At 48.7% G+C, this 20,378-nt stretch overlaps 1 protein-coding gene across 1 annotated transcript in view; it reads right to left on the reverse strand.

Annotated features, from left to right (window-relative positions):
- VWF (von Willebrand factor) overlaps positions 1-20,378 on the reverse strand; it is a 125,460-nt gene that overhangs the window by 29,389 nt on the left and 75,693 nt on the right. The window contains exons 28-38 of the mRNA XM_036250841.1: positions 16,718-18,096; positions 15,230-15,346; positions 14,997-15,137; positions 14,559-14,702; positions 11,583-11,747; positions 10,367-10,410; positions 9,893-10,070; positions 4,951-5,171; positions 3,659-3,851; positions 3,119-3,460; positions 502-707 (exon numbers count right to left, since the gene is read on the reverse strand). Coding sequence (XP_036106734.1) covers positions 502-707; positions 3,119-3,460; positions 3,659-3,851; positions 4,951-5,171; positions 9,893-10,070; positions 10,367-10,410; positions 11,583-11,747; positions 14,559-14,702; positions 14,997-15,137; positions 15,230-15,346; positions 16,718-18,096 — 3,130 coding nt within the window. The remainder of the gene's footprint in view (positions 1-501; positions 708-3,118; positions 3,461-3,658; positions 3,852-4,950; positions 5,172-9,892; positions 10,071-10,366; positions 10,411-11,582; positions 11,748-14,558; positions 14,703-14,996; positions 15,138-15,229; positions 15,347-16,717; positions 18,097-20,378) is intronic.

Genomic DNA, 20,378 nt, shown 5'->3' on the forward strand with positions numbered 1-20,378 from the left:
CTTTAAATGCTCTTGACCACAGGTAACTGTTAATATCCTGTAAAACACACCTTTGGAAAATGTTGAGATAATAAATATATAGTGCTTAGTTCAATGCAATTTATGTAATATATCTAAATAATGGTAGACATCACCACATAAAATATTCTTTTCCCATCCCCTCATGGGTTCCTATAGCACCTATTTACATAAACATGATGATAAAAGTAGTAGTAGTAGTAGTAGTAGTAGTAGTAGTAGTAGTAAGTGGTAGTAGTACTAGTACTAATGTATTAACAAAGTATTGTTAACACTTCGGTGTTTGATCACAAAGTTAATACGTGACAAACTCAAGATAAGAACCAAGATCTGACTCAAAAACCACTATGTCATATAGCTGTCCTATCCCTCGATGACCCTCTTAAGAGTCGAGCCCTGCTGCCAAAGTTGGAAGTGAGCACTTCATCCTACTGACCCCAGAGAGAAGCTGCCCCGTGGGAGGCGAGAGACCGGGGCTCCTACCTGGTGCCGGACTCCATCCTCACCAACACACTGGGTGCAGGCCTCTTCGGGGACACAGCTGCCTTCCAGCATGACTTGGTGTGAGGGGCAGAAGCAGCCTTCCGAGGGATGGTCCCCACAGGAACTCGCATTGGCATTGCCCTCACAGTGCCGGGGGCAGCCGTGCTCACAGTGGTTGTACACTAGAGACGGTGAGCACGACATAGCTGCAGATGGAGAAGGGGTCACGCTGGATGGCTCACACCACCCAGTGGGACACAAGGCACAGCTCATTCAAGGTGGTTGGCTGATCATCTCACAGACTTGCTGGGACAGAGATAGCTAGTTTCTACCAATTTTAATTCTCCCTATCACCCAGAACAAAGACTACATTTCCCAACTTCCCCTGCAACTAAGTGTAGTCACGTGACAAAGTTTTGACCTGTGAACTGTGAGAGAGTGTAGAGTCCTGTAACAGCCTCCAGGAATCTTTTTTTTAAAAAAAACAACTATGCATGGCCTTTGTCCCTTTCCCATCCTTTCCCCATTCTGCTTCTTGGAACCTGGGTGTGATAAGAAGAGCTTCATCTTAAACCAGGAGGAAAAACCACACTCAAGTGAGGGCAGAGGAAAAAGCCAGAATCCAGCTTGAGGCCCAGAAACAGCTGGAGCCATCCCCCTCTGATCGCCGTGTGACGAGAATTGTATTTCTCTGGTGCTTGCAGCCAAACCTAATCATAAATGATGACATGAACCCGTGTGTCTGTAGGAAGTCTCGTTGGTCTTTCTTTCGAATACATGTATATTTAATGTTTAAAAAGCCCTCTTATTTATTGTTGTTGTTGTGATTGTTAATCTTCACCCAAGGATATTTTTCTATTGATTTCCAGATAGAGTGGGAGGGAGGGAGGGAGGGAGAAAAATTGATGTGAGAGAGACCCGTCGACTGGTACTGGGGATTGAACCTGCACCCCGGGTACGTGCCCTTGACCAGGAATTGAACGCTCAACCCTTCGGTTCACAGGCCAACACTAACAGCTGAACCAAATAGGCCAGGGCTACAAATCCCTCCTAAAATAAAGTAAGGAATCCATAGCTCTGACAGGCTGCCTTGAGAGAGAAGGTACAGGTGATTCACTCCTCCCACTCAGGCCCTGCTCAGCCCCTTCCTCGTGACCTCATGATGCGAAGCCAGAGGAGGTCTCCAAGGATTTAGAGCGTCAAGGGTTTTCCTATGCACCAATAAATGTCGGGAGGTAGACAAAGAAATTAGCAAGCCGAGAAGATGCTATTGGCAACTCGGAAAATAACATTTGCCCCTTGATCTGCAGGCTGATTGAAAGGAGGCAGTATCATCCACATGCACTCAGAAAACCAGAGTTCAGAGGAAGCCAGGGGTTGTCTAGTCCAACTGTCTCATTCTGAGATGCAGACACTGATATCTAGAAAGACTAAGAGAACAGCCCATCAACAGCTGAGCTATGACTAGGATGCCCAAGTCCTCCAGGCCGTTAAAGCTGCTGACAGCTGTATGATAATAAACCCTGAGACTCCGAGATGCTTGTACATATTGATTTCCCTACACCCCTTCACCCCCAAAAAAGAGTAAGGGATTGTATTAGTTCATCAAGAATGTGGACATTCCGTGTTTTTTACACTTCAGCACCCCTTGACGGCAGGGGCCACATCCATTTTACTTTGGTGTCCTCTACATGTTAAAAGATAAACACCATCCGGCCACTGTGGCTCAGTGGTTGAGTGTTGACCCATGCACCAAGACGTCACTGGTTCAATTCCCAGTCAGGACACATGCCCAGGTTGTGGGCCAGATCTCTAGTGGGGAGCACGCAGGAGGTGGCCCTCTCCCTTCCCCTCTCTCTAAACTCAATAAAGGAAAAAATATAAGAAATAAAAAGGTAAACACGAAGTCCAAATAGAGAAGCTGCCCTTGGAAACCAGATGTCTACACCAGCAACCCTGTGGCACCTGTAACTAAGAAAACACTTGGTATTCAAATGGCAAAATTCCACTCACACTCCAAAATTCTGCTCAGGCATAGCCTACGCTGGGAGGCTTTGCTAAAGCTTGGTGGAATTTTAAATTCAACATGGCTGATTGCTCTGTACTTTGCTGATGCCCATCTGTCTCTAACACGTGAAAATCACATTTGTCTGAAAAGTAGAAATACTAATAGAAAGGACTGTGCTTTCATTTATACAGAAATTCTACATTCCGCCCTGGCCGGTTTGGCTCAGTGATTAGAGCGTCAGCCTGTGGACCAGAGAGACCCGGGTTCAGTTCCCGCTAAGGGCACGTACCTCGATTGCAGTTTGTCCCCGGCCCTGGTTGGGGTCGTGTGGGCGGCACCCACTTCAGGTGTCTCTCTCACGTCGATGTTTCTCTCTCTCTCTTCCTGCCTCCCTCCCTCCCACTCTATCTGAAGATAAATGCAGAAATTCTACATTCCAATTACTGATACACCTGCCCTCTTATTTGATCCTGACTGAAATCCTAGGCAATAACAGATGCAGGATTCTGATCCTCCTTACCCAGACGAAGAATTGGAATCTCGGAGAAGTTGAGCACACACAGAATTCGTTGGTGTTCACAATTTTTAGGGGTCCTTGAGGACACTCACCACAAAAATCGGTTGTCCTCCAGTCAACACAGACCCCGTTGGTCCGACAGAGATGGGCGTACGAGGCAACCACCTCACACACTTTCTCTGGGCGGCAACCGTCCTCCTGGCAGATGGCATAAAACGTGGCTGGAGCGAGGACCTTGTGGCACTCGGCAAACAGTGCGGAGAGGAGGACCTGGCAGTGGGAGGTGCTGGAGACAGGACACTCCACCTCGGGATCAGAGGGGCATTCCCTCCCCGGCTGCCGCACAGTCCATTCCTGGATGAGCGTCTTCAGGTCCGTGGTGACCGTGCCATCCCTCAGCATGAAGTCATTGGCCCCATTCTCATCGCAGATCCCTAGAGAAACAAGGAAAGACCAGGTTGGTGGCTGTGGCTGCCAACACATCGGTGCCAGAGACCTGGTCGTTCTCCATCCCTACCAGCGACTGAATCTTGCTACCCGACCAGAAACACAAGCATCCAGGAGTCCTGAGAGTACAGCCAGGAAGGTTTATACATATAAAAGGGGGACGGGGATCAAGAAGATGTTCTTACCACAGAGACCATACATCTTTGAAGCAAAGGTCTTGGGGCTAAGCTGCAGCTGGAATTCATTGTTTTGTGGAGTGAATGTTAAGATGTGGCCAAGACGATTGAATCTGATCTCATACATGATGGCACCATAGATGTTGACTTCCATGTCCCCACCCATGTAAGGGACAGAGACCAGCATCCCATTCACCCCCACCTGCCCAAAGAAGAAAATAATTCATCAGTTGTTGTAGCAATAAGGAATCCTAGAATTCCACTCTTAGCTTCTTCCTGACGTTACTAATAGTCTCCAATATCCACCACACTCAACTCCAGTGTTATACACAAACCCTTATATTAATCAGCAGCTCTTCTAAAATAAAGTAGTTCTGCAGAGCTTGGTAAGAGAACAGACTATTGTAATAGTGTACAGAGAGCCCTGCACCTGGAACCTGAACACACAGTGGTTGAAGTGCACCTTGAACTCAAGTCTCTGTGCACCCACAGGGCGGGGCGACCCCTTCAGGACAGGCTGAGAAAGGTGCTCTTTTCCAGCTCCTCAGCTCAGTGTCCTCAGGAACCTCTAACAGGTCTATTTTAAGTCCTTTTTTTAGTCCTTTTTTGGTCATTAGAAGCTCTCTGGGGGCCCCATCACACATCATATTCAAACATATTAAGATGTATTCACACTTCACAATAAATACTATTTTTGCTGCAAAGATTCTGGAAGGCTTTTTCTCCTTTTTAATTTTAAGCTTTTGGCGATGAGTTACTCATTTAATATATGACTAGCTATGATTTTTTCAGCGATTAGTGTGAATATTCAAGAATTCTTGCGAAATGAGATCTAGCCTATAAGTTGTTTTCACATAATGAAATATTTATGATATCTAAATGAACAAGTAAGAAGTTGGCATAATATAACCTCTTATAAACATTTAACCAAACATTTATTTAAATTGATTTTTCAGTTTTCTTTTTGACTTGGGAGTCACACGTTTTGTCTAGGCACTAAGCATTTTCCTTTGGAAAGCTAACAGGCCCGAGGCCTTGGGCTCAGGGTGCCTGCTGGGTAAACACCAGTGCTGTCAACCCTGGTTCCCTGCCAATGCCAGAAACGGGCACTAACTTCACAATTTAATGCTACCGAAAACTGGTACCAAATCTGAGCCCAGAACAACATGAAATCACACCCAAACAAGGGAGATGGCAAGAAGCCCCTCAGCACCAGCTAAAACCAACTGCCGCCAGGTCCATGTCTCCGCCCCCAGGTTCTGCCGCTGCCTTGCTTGGGACCCACGGAAGGCACCTCTCACCTCCATGTCGCTGTGGAGCTCCACCGAGAGGCCGCTGTGCTTCACCTCGATGGATTTCATGCACGCCAGCCTCAGCCCAGGGCTGCATGCACCGTTATGGAGAATCACCTCCAGGTCCTGCTCCTTGTTTTGAAATAGAACATACGAACAGTTGCCAGTCAGCTTGAAGTTCTGCCCATCAAAGGTCACGATGTGCTGGGTAGAGCTGCCCGTGCACACACCTGGACAGGGGAGAACAAATGAGGAATGTGGCACCATCCAAATGCCTATACACACCAAGGTGCATGCAGATAAACAGAGTTGAGAGCTGAAGGGGCCCTGTGAGGTCCTAGAGGTTAAGTTCCTCCTTTGTATGGATTAGGAAACCGAGATTCTGAGCGGTAGAGCGCCTTAGGTAAGTAACACTTGGTCATTAAATATTTTCCTAGAGAAGGCTTAGAGGAACAAAAAGCATTACATTAAAAAAAAAAAAATGTGGTAAATTATAGAACCATATTTCCAACAAAAATTTTTAATGTGCAAAGTGAATGCTCTACTCTGCCTTGGCCCAGGAAACAAAGTGAAGTTCTGGGGGTTTATGACTCACTGAAATCATGAGGAGCTAAGCAAACCATGAGCTCACAATCTCCTTGTAAAGAAAGTTCACCTAAAAACACATGTATCCTTTCAGCGGCCGAGTGACTAATGGCACAAGTGGCCATGTTGACTTGATCCCTTAAGAGATCGCACAAGAGAAATATTTCCAAAGCCAAAACAAATGGCTGGGTCTCAGCATTCCCTCACTTGCCACTCATTCATTCATCTAATCAACAAATTCTCAAGGTTCCTATTAAAACACCACTTGGGAATACTAATCATCTTGCATCTATGTAAGAGGATTCAGTGAAAATCCCCCCGAGGAAAGTAGCACTGCTTTACAGGATTTGAAAGCTAATTGTGGACCTAAAAGAAGTTGGAGATGAGCTGTCCAGACAAACCATGATCACATGAGGGTAAATAAAAGCCCACGAACTCAGAGGCATTTCAGTGAGTCAGTGAGGCCGTACGAATGTCCCTCACTTCCAGACAGGCCTGGGTAATCGCCACCTGCACGAGAGACCTGGGTACCAAGGCAGCACGGTTGCTGATGAAGGATGGGTCTAGAGGCACCACCTGTCAGAGCTGAGCAGCCTCTCCGAGGGCTCTTCCACTCAAAATCCCCGAAGTCCCTGAGCAGCCAGGCATTTCCAAGTGACCGTCCTGAATGCCCCGGCCTGCTGACACCCACACTGCAAGTGATTCTCAAATACGCCAGCTGTGAATATTGTCGAGTCTTAAGGAATCCAGCCCAAACTTCTAGGAGAATGTAATAAGTCACAAGGGAAAGAAATGGTGTCAGCTAACACCTGGCAAGTTAGTGAGAATGGCTCTACCCGTCGTAAGATAAATGGTTACTGTGAAATGGGAACTTCAGAGCCAGAGAAACTCGGGACTGAATTCTCTCCCACCCTTTGCTTGCACGGTGACCTTGGATAAATTACTTCACTTCTGTGATCCTCCCTTATCTCGCCTGCTCTTTTTGAACTGATAGGATTTCCAGGGTATGTTTTTAATAAAAAATGGCAAAGCTTATTTGTAAAGAAGGATAAACCAGAAATGAATGAAATTGGTTACCTCCAGGGAATAGTAGGTAGGAATGAGTAGGACAGATGAAGGAGAGAGGTAGCATTTCTGAGTATAGATGCTCCTCGACTTACAGTGGGGTTACGCCCCAATAAACTCATCATAACTCAAAAATGCATTTAATGCACATAACATCCTGAATCTCATAGCTCAGCTCATCCTCCCCTGACGTGCTCAGGACACTTACATTAGCCTAGTTGTAGCCTTACATTAGGAAAATCATCTAACACAATGAACACACTGGAGAGCATGGGTCGTTCACCCCGTGACCTGTGGCTGACAGTGAGCTACGGCCTGCTGCTCTGCTTGGCATCACCAGAGAGTGTCGCCCCGCCCACAGCCAGCCCAGAGATGACCAAAAGCTGATGAGCAGCTTCCACTGGCTGCTCATCACTTCACACCTTTGCAAATTCGAAATGTCGTTAAGTCGAACCATTATAAGTCAAGGACCATCTGTACACTTTTCTGTAGTGTTCTGACACTTAAAACCATAACACTTCACACATCAAAACCAAATAAATAAAATCAGCAAGGATGGGGATGAGGGAAATCCATAATGGAATACAAACAGAAACTAATTAAACTAGGAGGAGGCAGCCTAAATAACTTTGGGGGAAATGTATTATGTACTCAAAGACTAAAGGCAAAATATATATATATATATAGTGTATATATGTGTGTGTATATATATATATATATATATATATACACACACACACACACAAATATACAATCTAGTTAGTAGATTGGTTTTTCATAAAAGTATCGGTTAGCAATTCTGAAACAACTTTGTGTATATTCTGGGATTAAATCAATACATAAATAGAGTGTGAATAATGAGAGCCAGGCTTCTGCCAAAGAGAGGAAGGGATGTGGACATGTCAAAAGGACACTAGAGCCCAACTGAAAGAACTCCCTGTGGCCAAATCTGGGACCATCTGAACAAAAATATAAATAATGCTAGTAATTGATTTACCCCATAGAATAAAATAAGAACTCATGAGTCTGCATTGATGCAAATAATTAATTGAATTAATAAAAAACAAAGAAGACAATCTCTCTCTTTCAACGGAATTCTAACTAACAAATGCGGAGCAGATAATGGAAGCTGAAAGTCGCTAGCTGGCAAGCATCAGAGGAAGAACTGTTTCAGGCAAGGACTATCAATGCATGCTAAGCGCAGGGGGTGAAAATACATCTCCATCATTTCAAAGTCTCTCTGCAAATGATGATTATTAAGCGCAAGGAGGAAAACAATAACACTGCCGTGGAGAAAGCTGGTGAAGACCACCTTAACCGAGTGATGACACGGAACATCACTGGTAATGGGGCACAATGACACTGTGTGCCTTCTCTGGGTACCCCAGAAACTACAAAGTACATCTTCTGGGACAGTCTTGACGGAATGTGTAACCTGAATTTAACCCAAATTGAGGGACATTCTGCAAAATTCCTAGCCAGAACTCTTCAAAGCCTCAATGTCATAAAAATCAAAGAAATATTAAGGAATTGTTGCAGATTTAAGGAGACCATGGAGACATGACAACCAAATATAATGTGTGATTCTGGGTTGAATCCTATACCTGAAAAAGGGGACATTAGTTGGACAATTGGCAAAAACTGAATAAGATTATAGTATTTTATTGGTATTAATTTTCTGATTTTGATCATTATACTGTGATCACGTAAGAGATTACAATCTGGAAGTATACAGAGATTCTTTATACTACTTATGCAATTTTTATAAGTCTATATGTATTCAAAATAAAAAGTTTAAAATGTTTTACAAAAATAAAATAGCCAAAATCTGGTTTTATCACTCCTGAACTTCTTCGCTCATTTTAAGGATATAAAAAGAGTCAGAGAGGTATTGATGGGTCGGATTTAAAACAGATTTACTTGGAGTCTCACATCCCCACGTGCCCCACCAGGAGCAAATGGACACCAAAGCCTACTGAGCAGGACTTTCAAGAGGTCACTCCCAAAGAGGGGCTTATGTTCCACGCACTTGTGAGACTAGTGTCTGACACATGCCTAAAGAATCTAAAAGGGAGAAGCTATTGCTATTGGCCAGACATGGCCAGGAAGCAAAAGAGAGATTTGCTACTGTTTGGGGAATTAGGTGCACTCCACTCCAACAGTGGGACAAAGGTGTATGAGTCCTGGGGACAAGCTATAGGACCTACAGAAGAAATGATGGCCTGGGGTTGAGCTTACAAGAAAGAGAGCCTACGACAAGTTTAATGTAAAAAAAAAGGAAGAAGAATATCAGGGAAAAGTATCAGCCAGCCAAAGCACATGTACTACTTCTTGTACCCTAAAACTGGGCATCAGAGGAATGCAAGGGAGCCTCTTACGAAATCCTCAAGAGAGCTGGCAAGAATCAGCGGCTGCCAGGCCAGAGAGTGCAGAGCCTCCTCATGGAAACGCAGTCACATTAGAACCTCCTGAACCTTCCAAGCCCCCTACCAGCTCCCCTCTCTCCATGCTCCAAGCTGGGAAATAAGCTGACCTCACCCTTCCCCAGAACAGGCAGCCCAAACTGGGATTAGGGAGGAGTTTTAACTCTACCTCAGGGTCAGGTTTTGAGTATTACATAGGAATGGGCATTGAATGACCAAATTGAAACATTTTTATGACTTAACATGAGCATAGGACTCATTATGGATAAAAAGAAGTAACATGAGGTCTGGTAGAGTGTTCATCCAGTCCAGGAAGAAAATGCATCCCACTAAATAAATTCTAAAGGGAGAGTGAGGTGTAAAACAGTTTTTATTGCATCCTACAAGTGTGTCTGTTCAACATAAAAATTATGACCTATCCACTGCTCTCCATAAGTTTGTATCAGATGGAGTTGAATCTGCCCTCTTCTTAAACCAGGCCACTCTGATGATATACCATGTGCACCCAACTCCGATACAGTTATAGGTGTGAAAAGAGTTTTCTGGGGGAATCTCTCTCGCTATGATACTTCTGCTGCATAAATTCCCAAAGGTTGACTGCCAACAGCCAAGCTGAGCACTGACCTCAGAAAAGCAATTCTTCCTTCTGGCTATGCATAATCTGGGAAGTGCCCTCCAAAAACACAGGAAGAGAACAGGGATCCCTGGGACTGAATGAAAACATGTCCAGAGGGCACGAGAGAGGGTGAACATGGGTACAGGTAGCACTGTGCATGTGGTGAGGAGCGAGAGGGTGCTTCTGGTCTACCTTTCCGCACAGCCCAGCTAAGAACCCTGCCGCTTTCACACTGTCCAGGCTGGTGAAGCAAAGGACTCACAGGGGCAGGTCCAGCGGCAGCCACAGGTTTCTTCCACTTTGATAGGAGACTGGCTGTTGGGGCACGAAGGCCTTGGCCCCCGCTCACAGTTGACCCGATGACTATTCAGCAAGGTCTCGCCACCTGGCAGGCAAGTCACTGTGTGGCACTGATCTGGCAAGGTCCAGACATCCCCAGGCTGCAAAAGAAATGACCAGATTTAGGCAGGACATTGGATGAGGCACTCCAACTCTAAGCCCATCCCCCAGGCCAAGATCCTTCCAAGGACATGGAGACTGGGACTTGGACATAGACCTAAATGACAAGGAGACAGAACACAATATTCACAAGTGGACCACCCCCAAAAAACAAACAGGAAGTAATGGTAAAAGGAGAACTGGACCATAAGAAGAAAAGAAAAGTGAACACGGAGGGATAAGGGCCCAAAATGTACATTTCTGATCTTTCTTTCAAAGACAACAGAAGGGAACTTACCCTCTTCTCATTCCCATCCTCATCCACGCAAACTCTAACGAACCCTGAAACAGACGCAAATGAGATCTGAGTTCCCACCCTTCAGCCAGAAATTCCGAGCCATTCGCGATGTCTGCTTGGGCTCGTTCCTGAAATCCACTTAACTCTGAAAAAAGTCTGCACGGGTTTAACCGTGAGGATGTGAGTACACTTGATAAGAGGTGTGCGCCCTGCGGCCCTTCGGGCAGCTTTGTGATTATGTATCATTGTGATGATAGCAACAGCGACAATATAGCAATAACTATGGCTCATAAAGATTTTCATGGTCAGTATCTCCTTTTCCTCTTCCACAGAACGGTGCCAGTGGGGGGACCAGGGAGGAAATGAAGCCAGATCCTGAACACTTGAAAGAGATCTTGAGCCCTGGCCAGTTTGGCTCAGCGGTTAGAGTGTCGGCCTGCGGTCCGGAGAGACCAGGGTTCGGTTCCCGCTAAGGGCATGTACTTCGGTTGCAGTTTGTCCCCGGCCCTGGTTGGTCGTGTGGGTGGCAGCCACTCGATGTGTCCCTTCACGTCGATGTTTCTCTCTCTCTCCCTTCCTCTCTCTCCCTCCCACTCTATCGTACAAAAAATGGAAAAGTGTCCTCGGGTGAGAATAAAAAAAAAGAAAGAGATCTTGAAAACTCCTACCAGGAGGAAAGGGTAATAACTCTGTAGTAGGTTTTGACTCAACACTAATTATGTTAGGAAAACATATCAAACCAGGTCAAAGAAATCATATACTATTAAAAGAAGGTTTCTAACCTTAAATCTACTTACACTATGTGCCTTGATATTAGATTCTAGGTTACTGTGTTTCTAAAGCCCTAAACGTCCATGCTGAGAGAGAGTATGGGGCAAGGGGAAGAAGACTGTGATCTGCAGGATGCTGAGTTTCCCTGTTCTCTCTTCCACTCCTTTATCCAAGATCCCCGTGCACAATTAAGCATGCCCCTTTTCTGCTAAAGCTTGGACGGACAGTTAGAACGGAAAGAGGGCGACACATAGCCAGCTTTCTTGAAGCCGCTTGGAGGTTCACAGTACAAACTTAACATGAGCAAAACGTACAGGTCCTGGTCTGCATAACAATCTTCATTTAAAGCCACACCTATGCATAAATACCCACAGGTCTCTGAAATGGGTTTTGTTGGTTGTGTTGTTGTTGTTTGAGGAGGGAAGAAAGATATTACCGGACTCACCAGAGCACAGCCTGTGGAGGAAGGCATTGCCCAGGCTGACCAAGGCATGGAGGTCTTCGATTCCAGGGAGATTCACCACATTGGAGCTGGCGTCTGGGCCTGCTAAGGTCCTCAGCTGGGCTGGGTCATACCGATCCCCGATTCCAATGGGGAACACTGTCACTCCTAGAGTGAGCAGGGGAACAAGAAAGGGTCTCTGTCAACCTGCTTTGGTCAGGTGGGCACAAAACAGACTGGCCTGAATCTACACTCTGTATCTGTGTAGAGTTTCATGTCTTCCAGGCTGATCACATACACGTACCCTGAGGAGGATATTCAGTCAGTCCCCAAATGTGAATGAGCTTGTACCCTGCGGCAGGTACTATTCTAAGAAATGGGGATGCAGCGAACCAAGCAGATGAAGTCCTGTCCTCACGGCGCTTACACCGGAGACAGACAGACAACAAACACACAAAGAAGTAATTATCTAGCATTTCAGACACAGATAGTGCTTAAGAAAAGACAACATGGGGTATGGGAGTGCTCGGGTGGTTGGCGATGTGTTCAGTGAAGAGAGGACATTTGAGCAAAGGCCTGAGGTAAGGATGGAAGGAGCCCAGAGGATATCCCCAGAGCAGACGTGCGATGCAGACTTCGGGGTGGTGGGAGCAGAGCAAACAGGCAAGGGCGTGGGGCACAGACCATGCCAGGCTCCCTGGGCCACAGTGGGGACTTAGCGTGTCTCTCAATGAGATGGGGAGCCAGCCAAGACTTTGGAGCAGAGCGGTGGCGTGAGCTGAAGGGTCACTACAGCTGCTGTGTTGATTAAGAAGCACAGGGAACAGGGTAGAAGCTGGGTTCCAGTTAGAAAGACATTACAATAGTCCAGGTGAGAGGGGATGGGGGATTGGATCGGGTGACGTGGCGGAGGTGGCATGGCGTGTTGAGGGTCTCAATATATTTTGAAGATGGAGCTATAGTTTGCCGATGGATTGAATGGAGGTAGGAGAGAAAAAGAGGGAACGAGAATGCGAGGTTTTGGACCTGAGCAACTGGAAGAGTGGAATGGTCTTTTTTAAGGCAGGAAAGGCTGCAGGAGGAGGAGAGTTGGGTGTAAAGGTCAGGAATTCCATTTATATTGAGTTGCCTGTTAGAACATGGAGTTGGAGTTGAAGTGAGAGATCAGGCTAGAGACGGGAATTTCTAAGTCAGCAGTCTATACATGTATTTAGACCTAGATACTGAATGAGACCACCCAGGGATGACTGTAAGAAGAGACGGGAGCCCTGGCTGGTTTGGCTCAGCAGTTAGAGCGTCAGCCCGAGGCCTGGAGAGGCCTGGGTTTGGTTCCCACTAAGGGCACGTACCTCGGTTGCAGTTTGTCCCCGGCCCCGGTTGGGGTCATGTGGATGGCAACCAGTCGATGTGTCTCTCTCACGTTGATATTTCTCTCTCTCTCTTCCTCCCTCTCTCCCTCCCACTCCAACTGAAGATAAATGCAAAAATGTCCTTGGGTGAGGATAAAAAAAAAAAAAAAGGAAGAGAAGAAAAACTATCCCAGGGTTGAGCAATGAGTACGTGGCCCAATCACAGATGAGAAACTGAAGCCTTGAATGGCTGAATCATTTGCTCTAGGTCACGTCTGGTCCCTCCACACCATAAGTGCTTCCTTTCCTGATGTCAGTCTCTCTTTGGAGTCTTAATACTCAAGGAGAGCCCTGGCCGGTTTGGCTCAGCGGTTGGAGTGTCGGCCTGCGGTCCGGAGAGACCCGGGTTCGGTTCCCGCTAAGGGCGCGTACCTTGGTTGCAGTTTGTCCCCGGCCCTGGTTGGGTCGTGTGGGTGGCAACCACTCGATGTGTCGCTTTCACGTCGATGTTTCTCTCTCTCTCTCTCTCCCTCCCACTCTATCTGAACAAAATATCGAAAAATGTCCTCGGGTGAGGATAAAAAAAAAAAATACTCAAGGAGAAATGTCTCCACCCTGAAATGCCTCCAATCAGTTCTCCATAAAGTTGTAGGTGTTTGCGACTTGCTTAAGGTTAGAGCTGGTTTTCTGCCCACAACTTTTCAGCTCTTGTGAGCTGGTGGTATCATGCAAGAAGACATCCGTTCCCTAAAACAGCAGATTTCATAAACATCCATTCAACGAACATTGAGTGGCCACCTATTTTGTGCATCATACACAGATGATTAGAAAATAAGCGAGATTTTGCCCTTGCTTTCAAAGAACTACCAGTTTGTGCAAGAAACAGACGAGTAACAACAACAACAAAAAAACACAACGTGATTTGCATGTTTGGAGTAGTTCAGACGAAGTGCCGAAAAAGGCATGAACAACTTGCAGGAAGACGTCAGAGAAAAGACAGCTCTGCAGCAAGGCCTGGGAGATAAACCACGCTCCAGCCAGGAGAGGACTTAGCACCATCCACTCACCCGGCCCTCCCCTGGCACCACCCCGCCTACCTGCGCTCACATCTGGCAATATTCACAGCACGGGTTCTTAGGTGACACCGAGGCTGGGTCGCACCTGTTTTGCCCCCTTCCTAAGGTGGCAGACTTTGTCTTTCGTCCCTCCCGCACGCCCCAAACCCATTGGGCTGGTACTGGAAAAGGCCTCTGAACACATGAAGGTCCCTCGTGGTTCTTAAGGACAGTGAATCTCTCTGGCCTCAGACGTGGAGAGAGTGGTGAGAGACCAAGGACACCACTTTGAAAAGGAAAAGTGTGAGGTATGACCCACCCCTGGACACAAAGGGAAAATGTGGAGCAGTTAAAGGTTAAAATCTAAAGAATGCAGACAAACGAAGGGTTAGCACACCTGTATTACTGCTGGGTTTCCAAATAACACCGGGACTGGACAATTTCCTGCTGTTTGAAACCAGGCCCCTTGTGGGTGCCGAGCATGTCCATCAGCCAGGACACCCGGAAGTAACACCTTCCCACTTCCGATCCTCGGGCAGTTTGCGCAGCCTCAGGACCGCACGCTGGACACTTACGGTTGGATCTGGCGGCATCAGCTGCTGCAGCCACCGAATCCGTGGAGACGCCCATGACCAGGATAACCACCGCCTTGGAGACGCCAGGCCTGGCACCATGGATTTCGGAAGTGACGTACCGCACAGCAAAGCTCAAAGCATCCCCTGAGAATGGAGAGCAGACTGCGCGTCAGTCCTGACTGTGGGAGATGGCGTTTCTGAAGCCAGCTGGGCGTCCTGTCTCCAGGTGGATTCCTCAGGCCACCAAAATGGAATGACTCAGAGACTCAGAGAGCCTCACACACAAGTAAGATCCATACGAGACAGGACGGAGCATCTAGGCCCTCACTTGACAGGAAAGAAAACTAAGGTCAAGAGCAAACACTGGCCGAGAACACTTGTCACATATGCCAAGAATGGGGACCAGCTCCTGCATCCCAGCCCACGGCACCCCGTTACCAATTTGGCTGGGGCCTCCCTCCTGCTGCATGTAGTCCACGAGGCTCATCAGGTGGGTTTTGTCCTGGGCCACATTCCACGGCACGTCGATGGTGGTGATGCTCCCGTACTGCAGCACTGACACGTGTGTGCGCTGGGGCCCTGGCAGAAAGAGAACGCGGACCGCGCTTTGGAGCAGGTGGCGCCCCAGAGACAGCCCCTTTCTAACCTGCTCCTTCGGGCACCTCACTCACCGATGTTGGCTTTTGAAATAAAAGCCTTGGCAAAACTCTTCATTTCATCGAAGTAAGAAGCTGGAAAGCCGTAGGAGCCGTCCAGGAGGAGGACCACATCCAGGGGCTGGTTGCAGTCTGCAGAGAGATCAGGAAGAGGAGCACACGGTGCCAGCAGGGGGCCAGCCCCTGGGCAGACACCCACGTTCGTGGGCAGGCATGCCACTGACCACCTGACACCATCCAGGGGAGCTAGTCCTACAGGATGGCAGGATGGGCCTGGAAGGAGGGATGGGGGCCCATGGGGGCCCCAGGTTTGGAGGCACTGGGAAGACTCTAGTGCCCGATGAAAGCAAGAGGCATCTGCTCCCTCAGTAACCAGAGTCTGCAACTCTTCTGGAACTGGGTGCGATACTGGAGCAGCAAAACAGGGAGATGGCGAAAGGACATGGAGAGACAGCCAGCCTCTGGAAAATGAGCTTGTGTGGCTGTGGTCTTAGGGACAGGTCAGTGCTATACGGTATTCTGACTATAAACACCTGGTGCTCACGTCACCGTTCCGGCAGAGTCACGATCATGGTGACAAAACAAACTCTGGCCTAAACACCATCCTGAGACTTGATAAAATGATGGTACTACTATTCTCCTCAGAAATATTGTAAGAATTTAAATAAATCTGTGGCTCTGATGAAAACAAGAACAAAGGGAAAAAGGCACTGATACCAAGGGTGAGGCTGAAGAGACATTAAAAGAAGGCTAGTTATTCTGGAATGATCTCAGACACACCAAGTAAGGATGTTTGAGAACTAGGGATGGATTAGACATTACTCCCATTAACAGGGAGTAATCGTGGTGGAAGTGGGAAGCATGTTTTGAGCACTTGCTATGTGCTGGGAAATGTCCTAAACATTCTTCAAATAAGTACTATTATTATCCCCACTTTACAGATGAGGAGACTGACATACACAGAGGTATTTGCCCCAAATTACCCAAAATTATTACCAAAAAACTTCCCCCAAATTACCCAGCCTGGTAAATGGCAGAGGTGAGATTCTGGTTACAGAATCTGAGGACTTAACCTACTACCTGTCACCTAATTTCCTGTTTGCCCCAAAGAATGTCAGCTACTTCGAATAGCTGTATCCATCCAGTGTGGTCAAAAAGCAGACAGTCACAGCATTTAACAGGTTATCTCCAAGGCAGGGGATGGGATTGGGTGGAATGAGGCTATCTGATAAGCAAATATTTTTACCTCCATGTCTTTGGTATTATTTAAATCCTAACAACTGACTTGCATTACCTTTGAATTTACAAGGAAAGATCCTTCGCAGTAAAGGATCACAGGTACATCTCCCTGCCTTGGAGGTGAGGACACAGGCACGTGGCAACAGGAAGTGGTTGAAGGCACAGGGCAGGGCGCCAGGACTACAACCCTAGAGTCACATCTCAGCCAAGGCCACCCCAGCCTGGCTCTTGTGCAAGGGGCCCACATACCTGGGGCCCACATACCTGGGGCAGGGGGGAGGGTGGGCTTCTGCAGTCCCTCTCCAGAGCAGCACCTCTGCAGCACTAGATCAGGAGCCTCTCGGGGGAGCGTCTCAAAGTCCTGGATGAGGATGGGGGCATTGGGCCAGCCGATCCTCTCCAGCTCCTGCACGTCGGCATGAGGGCCCACTCCAATGGGCACCAGCTGGATGTCTCCGGGCATGCGCTTGATCTCATCAGAGGCGGGGTTCCCTGTGACCATGTAGACCAGGTTAGGCGCCTCCTCCCGGTCCCCCTGACTGGCCAAGAAGCTGTGCTCAGACACATACTGCAGGGCCAGTCCTGTGTTGGTGCTGTTGCCGCCCTGGTAGCGGATCTCGCGCACCCGCTGCAGGACGTCCCCCTTGGACTGCGTCTCACGGAAGGTCAACTCCACGGCCACTGTGTATGAGTACTGCAGCACTGTGACGTGGATGCTGTCCTGGGCCACGTCCATCCTCTGGATCACCTCCTCCATGAACTCCCTGCTCTTGTTGAAGTTGGCCTCGCCGATTTGGTCCGAGCTTTCCAGAACAAACACCACATCCAGAACCATGGAGTTCCTCTTGGGTCTCAGAGTAGAAGCCCCCGTGTGCTCTGGCCCCGCCGTGACCCGTGCCACAGGCGGGGGCTGCGTGGGGGCAGGTGCATCGGGAGCCAGGTCGCAGAGGTAGCTGGTGATCTCGTCCCTTAGCTCCTCCAGCTCGTCCACACTGCTGAGCACGAAGGCCTTGTTCTCGGGGGCCTGCTTCTCGATGAGGCGGATCTGCCTGAGGTTGACGTGGGGCCCGATGCCCACCGGGATCACAATGACTTTCTTCTTCCTCAGGCCCTGGACGTAGCGGGCCAAGTTCTTGGCCAGCTTCGGGGGCTCCTGGCTGGCCGTCAGGAGCAGGGCGATGCGGGAGGCCTCAGGGCGGTCAACCTTGCCGAAGATTTGGAAGAGCGTGTACTTGAGGACCTCACTGGTGGAGGCCACCGCGCTGCCCGCGTACTTCACCTGGCTGGCGATACGCCGCAGCTCCGAGGGCCGCTTCCGGTCCCTGAGCTGGAGGTAGGCGTGGGAGCCCTCGTGGTACTCCACCACGGCCACGCGGATCCACTTCTGGGAGATGTGCAGGCGCTCCATCATGCTCACCACGAAAGCCTTCAGCACTTCGAACTCGGCCTCCGACAGCTTGGAGGAGCCGTCCAGCAGGAAGACCAGGTCCAGCAGCTTGCTGCAGTAGAAGTCGTGCAGTGGTGGCTCAGGGGTGTCCTCCACATATGGGGTTGTGGGGCTGACCGGGCCTTCCGTGGGGGGCACCTTGAGGCCTCCGGGTTCCCTGCAGGCTTCACAGGTGAGGTTGGCACCATCACAGTGACTGAGGAGGAAGAGAAACAGAAACGGTTCCGGAAGAAGCTCTGATCACCTCTCAGCCCTGCTCAGATCCATTGAACGTATGTCCAAGCACCTGCCTGCCTGGTGTACCTGAACCGAGCGCCCACAGATCGCTCCCACCCAAGTGAGACATCACCTTTTACATACGTCCTCAAATAGCATTCCAAGAGAGAGACAGAGACAGAGAGAGAGACAGAGAGAGAGAGAGAGAGAGAGAGAGAGAGCGCGAAGCCTACCCTGGATTCTATAAGCCAAGCTTTAACCTGTACTAGGACCTGAAAAAGGATCTCTGTTGCTTCCAGGCCATCCACACAACCATTGGAAATTGATTGTTTCTTTTTTCAAACTGCATCTCTAGAAGTATAAATATTTAAGTACAATCCAAACCTTTTGCCAAGTAATTCCAAAGACAAATGTCACTCTAAAATGTTGACACTGACCAGGACTTGTAAATGCTCTACTGAAGATAAATGCTTTATAGTATTTATTTTAACAGAATTTAAACTGTAGGAGTTTAGTACCATGTTTAATATGTTGGGCCTTCAGGAAGAAAGGAAACACTAAGCCAAAAGCATTTTTGGAAGGATGAAGCAAGGTTCGAAATCCCAGCTTCAGCTTGCAGAACAAAGCACTTGAGAGGAGTGTGTGGGGCCTCCGAGGTGCTAGGTGGGGAGAGTCAGGGGCTCATTCGCTCATTCCTCCAGCGGACACATGGGAGCACCTACCACGTGCCAGGAACGGGCTGGGCCCGCACCGGCCCCAAGCACATACCATGAGTCTTCAGTGGCAGGTGCCACTGAACAAATTCCTACACTACCCGTCCAAATGTCCAGTCCCTTCTGGACACTTCTCCTTTCACCAGTGTCCTGGAAAGTGGCAGGACCCCAGGTGATATCCAGGCTAGGACCTTCTCAGCTATGAAGCAACTTGCCTTCAGTGTCCCCAGTGAGGCCAACCCAGGGAGTGTGCCCAGCGGCTTGCTTCCTAGACGACGCTGCGGCCTGCCTTGGAACTACTGTCCGCACCTGACCGCCTCTGTGCATGTCCCCGGGTAGCTGCCCCCCCCACCGCGTGCCCGTGAGGGAGGTGGGGAGACCGGCCCCCACTCTCCTGTCCTGTGGTCAGAGCCCCCGCCGGCACTGGGCCCTTTCTTTATTCCTTACAGTCGCCGTGTCAGCATAGGAAGAATGGATAGGCAGGGTCTTACTGGGAAGTTAATTCCCACTTCCTCATGGTCCACACAATTTATTACCTCAATCTTTGTTAGTAGTGTGTGAGTGACATGCTTTCTAGTTTCCTGTGTGAGCTGGAAAACTCACCCTGGGCAGTGTTCGCTCTTGTTTACACAGATGGCTGTGGCGGGACCGACTCTGGCAGCTGTGGCCGCAGCCCCTCCCCGGAGAACTGAAGTTCTCAAGTTTAAGTTCCCATAAGAAGTGGTATTGAGTATAAGAATATATCAGCATCCAAATACATGCTCCTTACTTAGGAGCAGGACTTCAGAAGCGCGTGTTCATCCTGGGGACTCATTCCCACCCCCCAAGCTCCCCTGTTCCCAGAAGCAATCGGGTGAGAACCCAGGGTGCAGGGATGCGTGTCTTCCCTCCCAGTTACCAAAGCCCTGTCCTGGGACCTTGGTTATGGCCCAAAGGTGTCTCTGTGACACTGAGGGGTCAGGGCTCTGCCTCAACTCCCTCCCCTGCATCCCCACGTCCAATAAAACAGAAACCTGACTGTCACAGATGCCTGTCCCAGACTAGATGTGACCTCCAGGAACAATGAGAGACCTCACCCACCCACCCTTCATCAAGAAGAGATTAAGAAGCCTAACAGCCCTGGCCAGTTTGGCTCAGCGGTTAGAGCATCGGCCTGTGGTCCAGAGAGACCCGGGTTCTGTTCCCGCTATGGGCATGTACCTCGGTTGCAGTTAGTCCCCAACCCTGGTTGGGTCGTGAGGTGGCAGCCACTTGATGTGTCCCTTTCATGTCGATGTTTCTCTCTTCCTCTCCCTCCCTCCCACTCTGTCTGAACAAAGAACAAGAAAATGTCCTCGGGTAAGGATAAAAAAAAAAAAAAAGAAGCCTAACAGTTCTCTTAAGAGAGATTTTCTGGCCCTGGATGGTTTTTCTCAGTGGTTAGAGCATCAGCCTGCAAACCAAAGAGTCCTGGGTTTGATTCCGGCCAAGGGCACGTACCTCAGTTGCAGCTCGGTCCCCGGCCCTGGTCGGGGTCATGTGGGAGGCAACCAGTCGATGTGTTTCTCTC

The sequence above is a fragment of the Molossus molossus genome, unplaced genomic scaffold (genome assembly GCF_014108415.1).
Source record: "Molossus molossus isolate mMolMol1 unplaced genomic scaffold, mMolMol1.p scaffold_m16_p_10, whole genome shotgun sequence".
Lineage (NCBI taxonomy): Eukaryota > Metazoa > Chordata > Mammalia > Chiroptera > Molossidae > Molossus > Molossus molossus.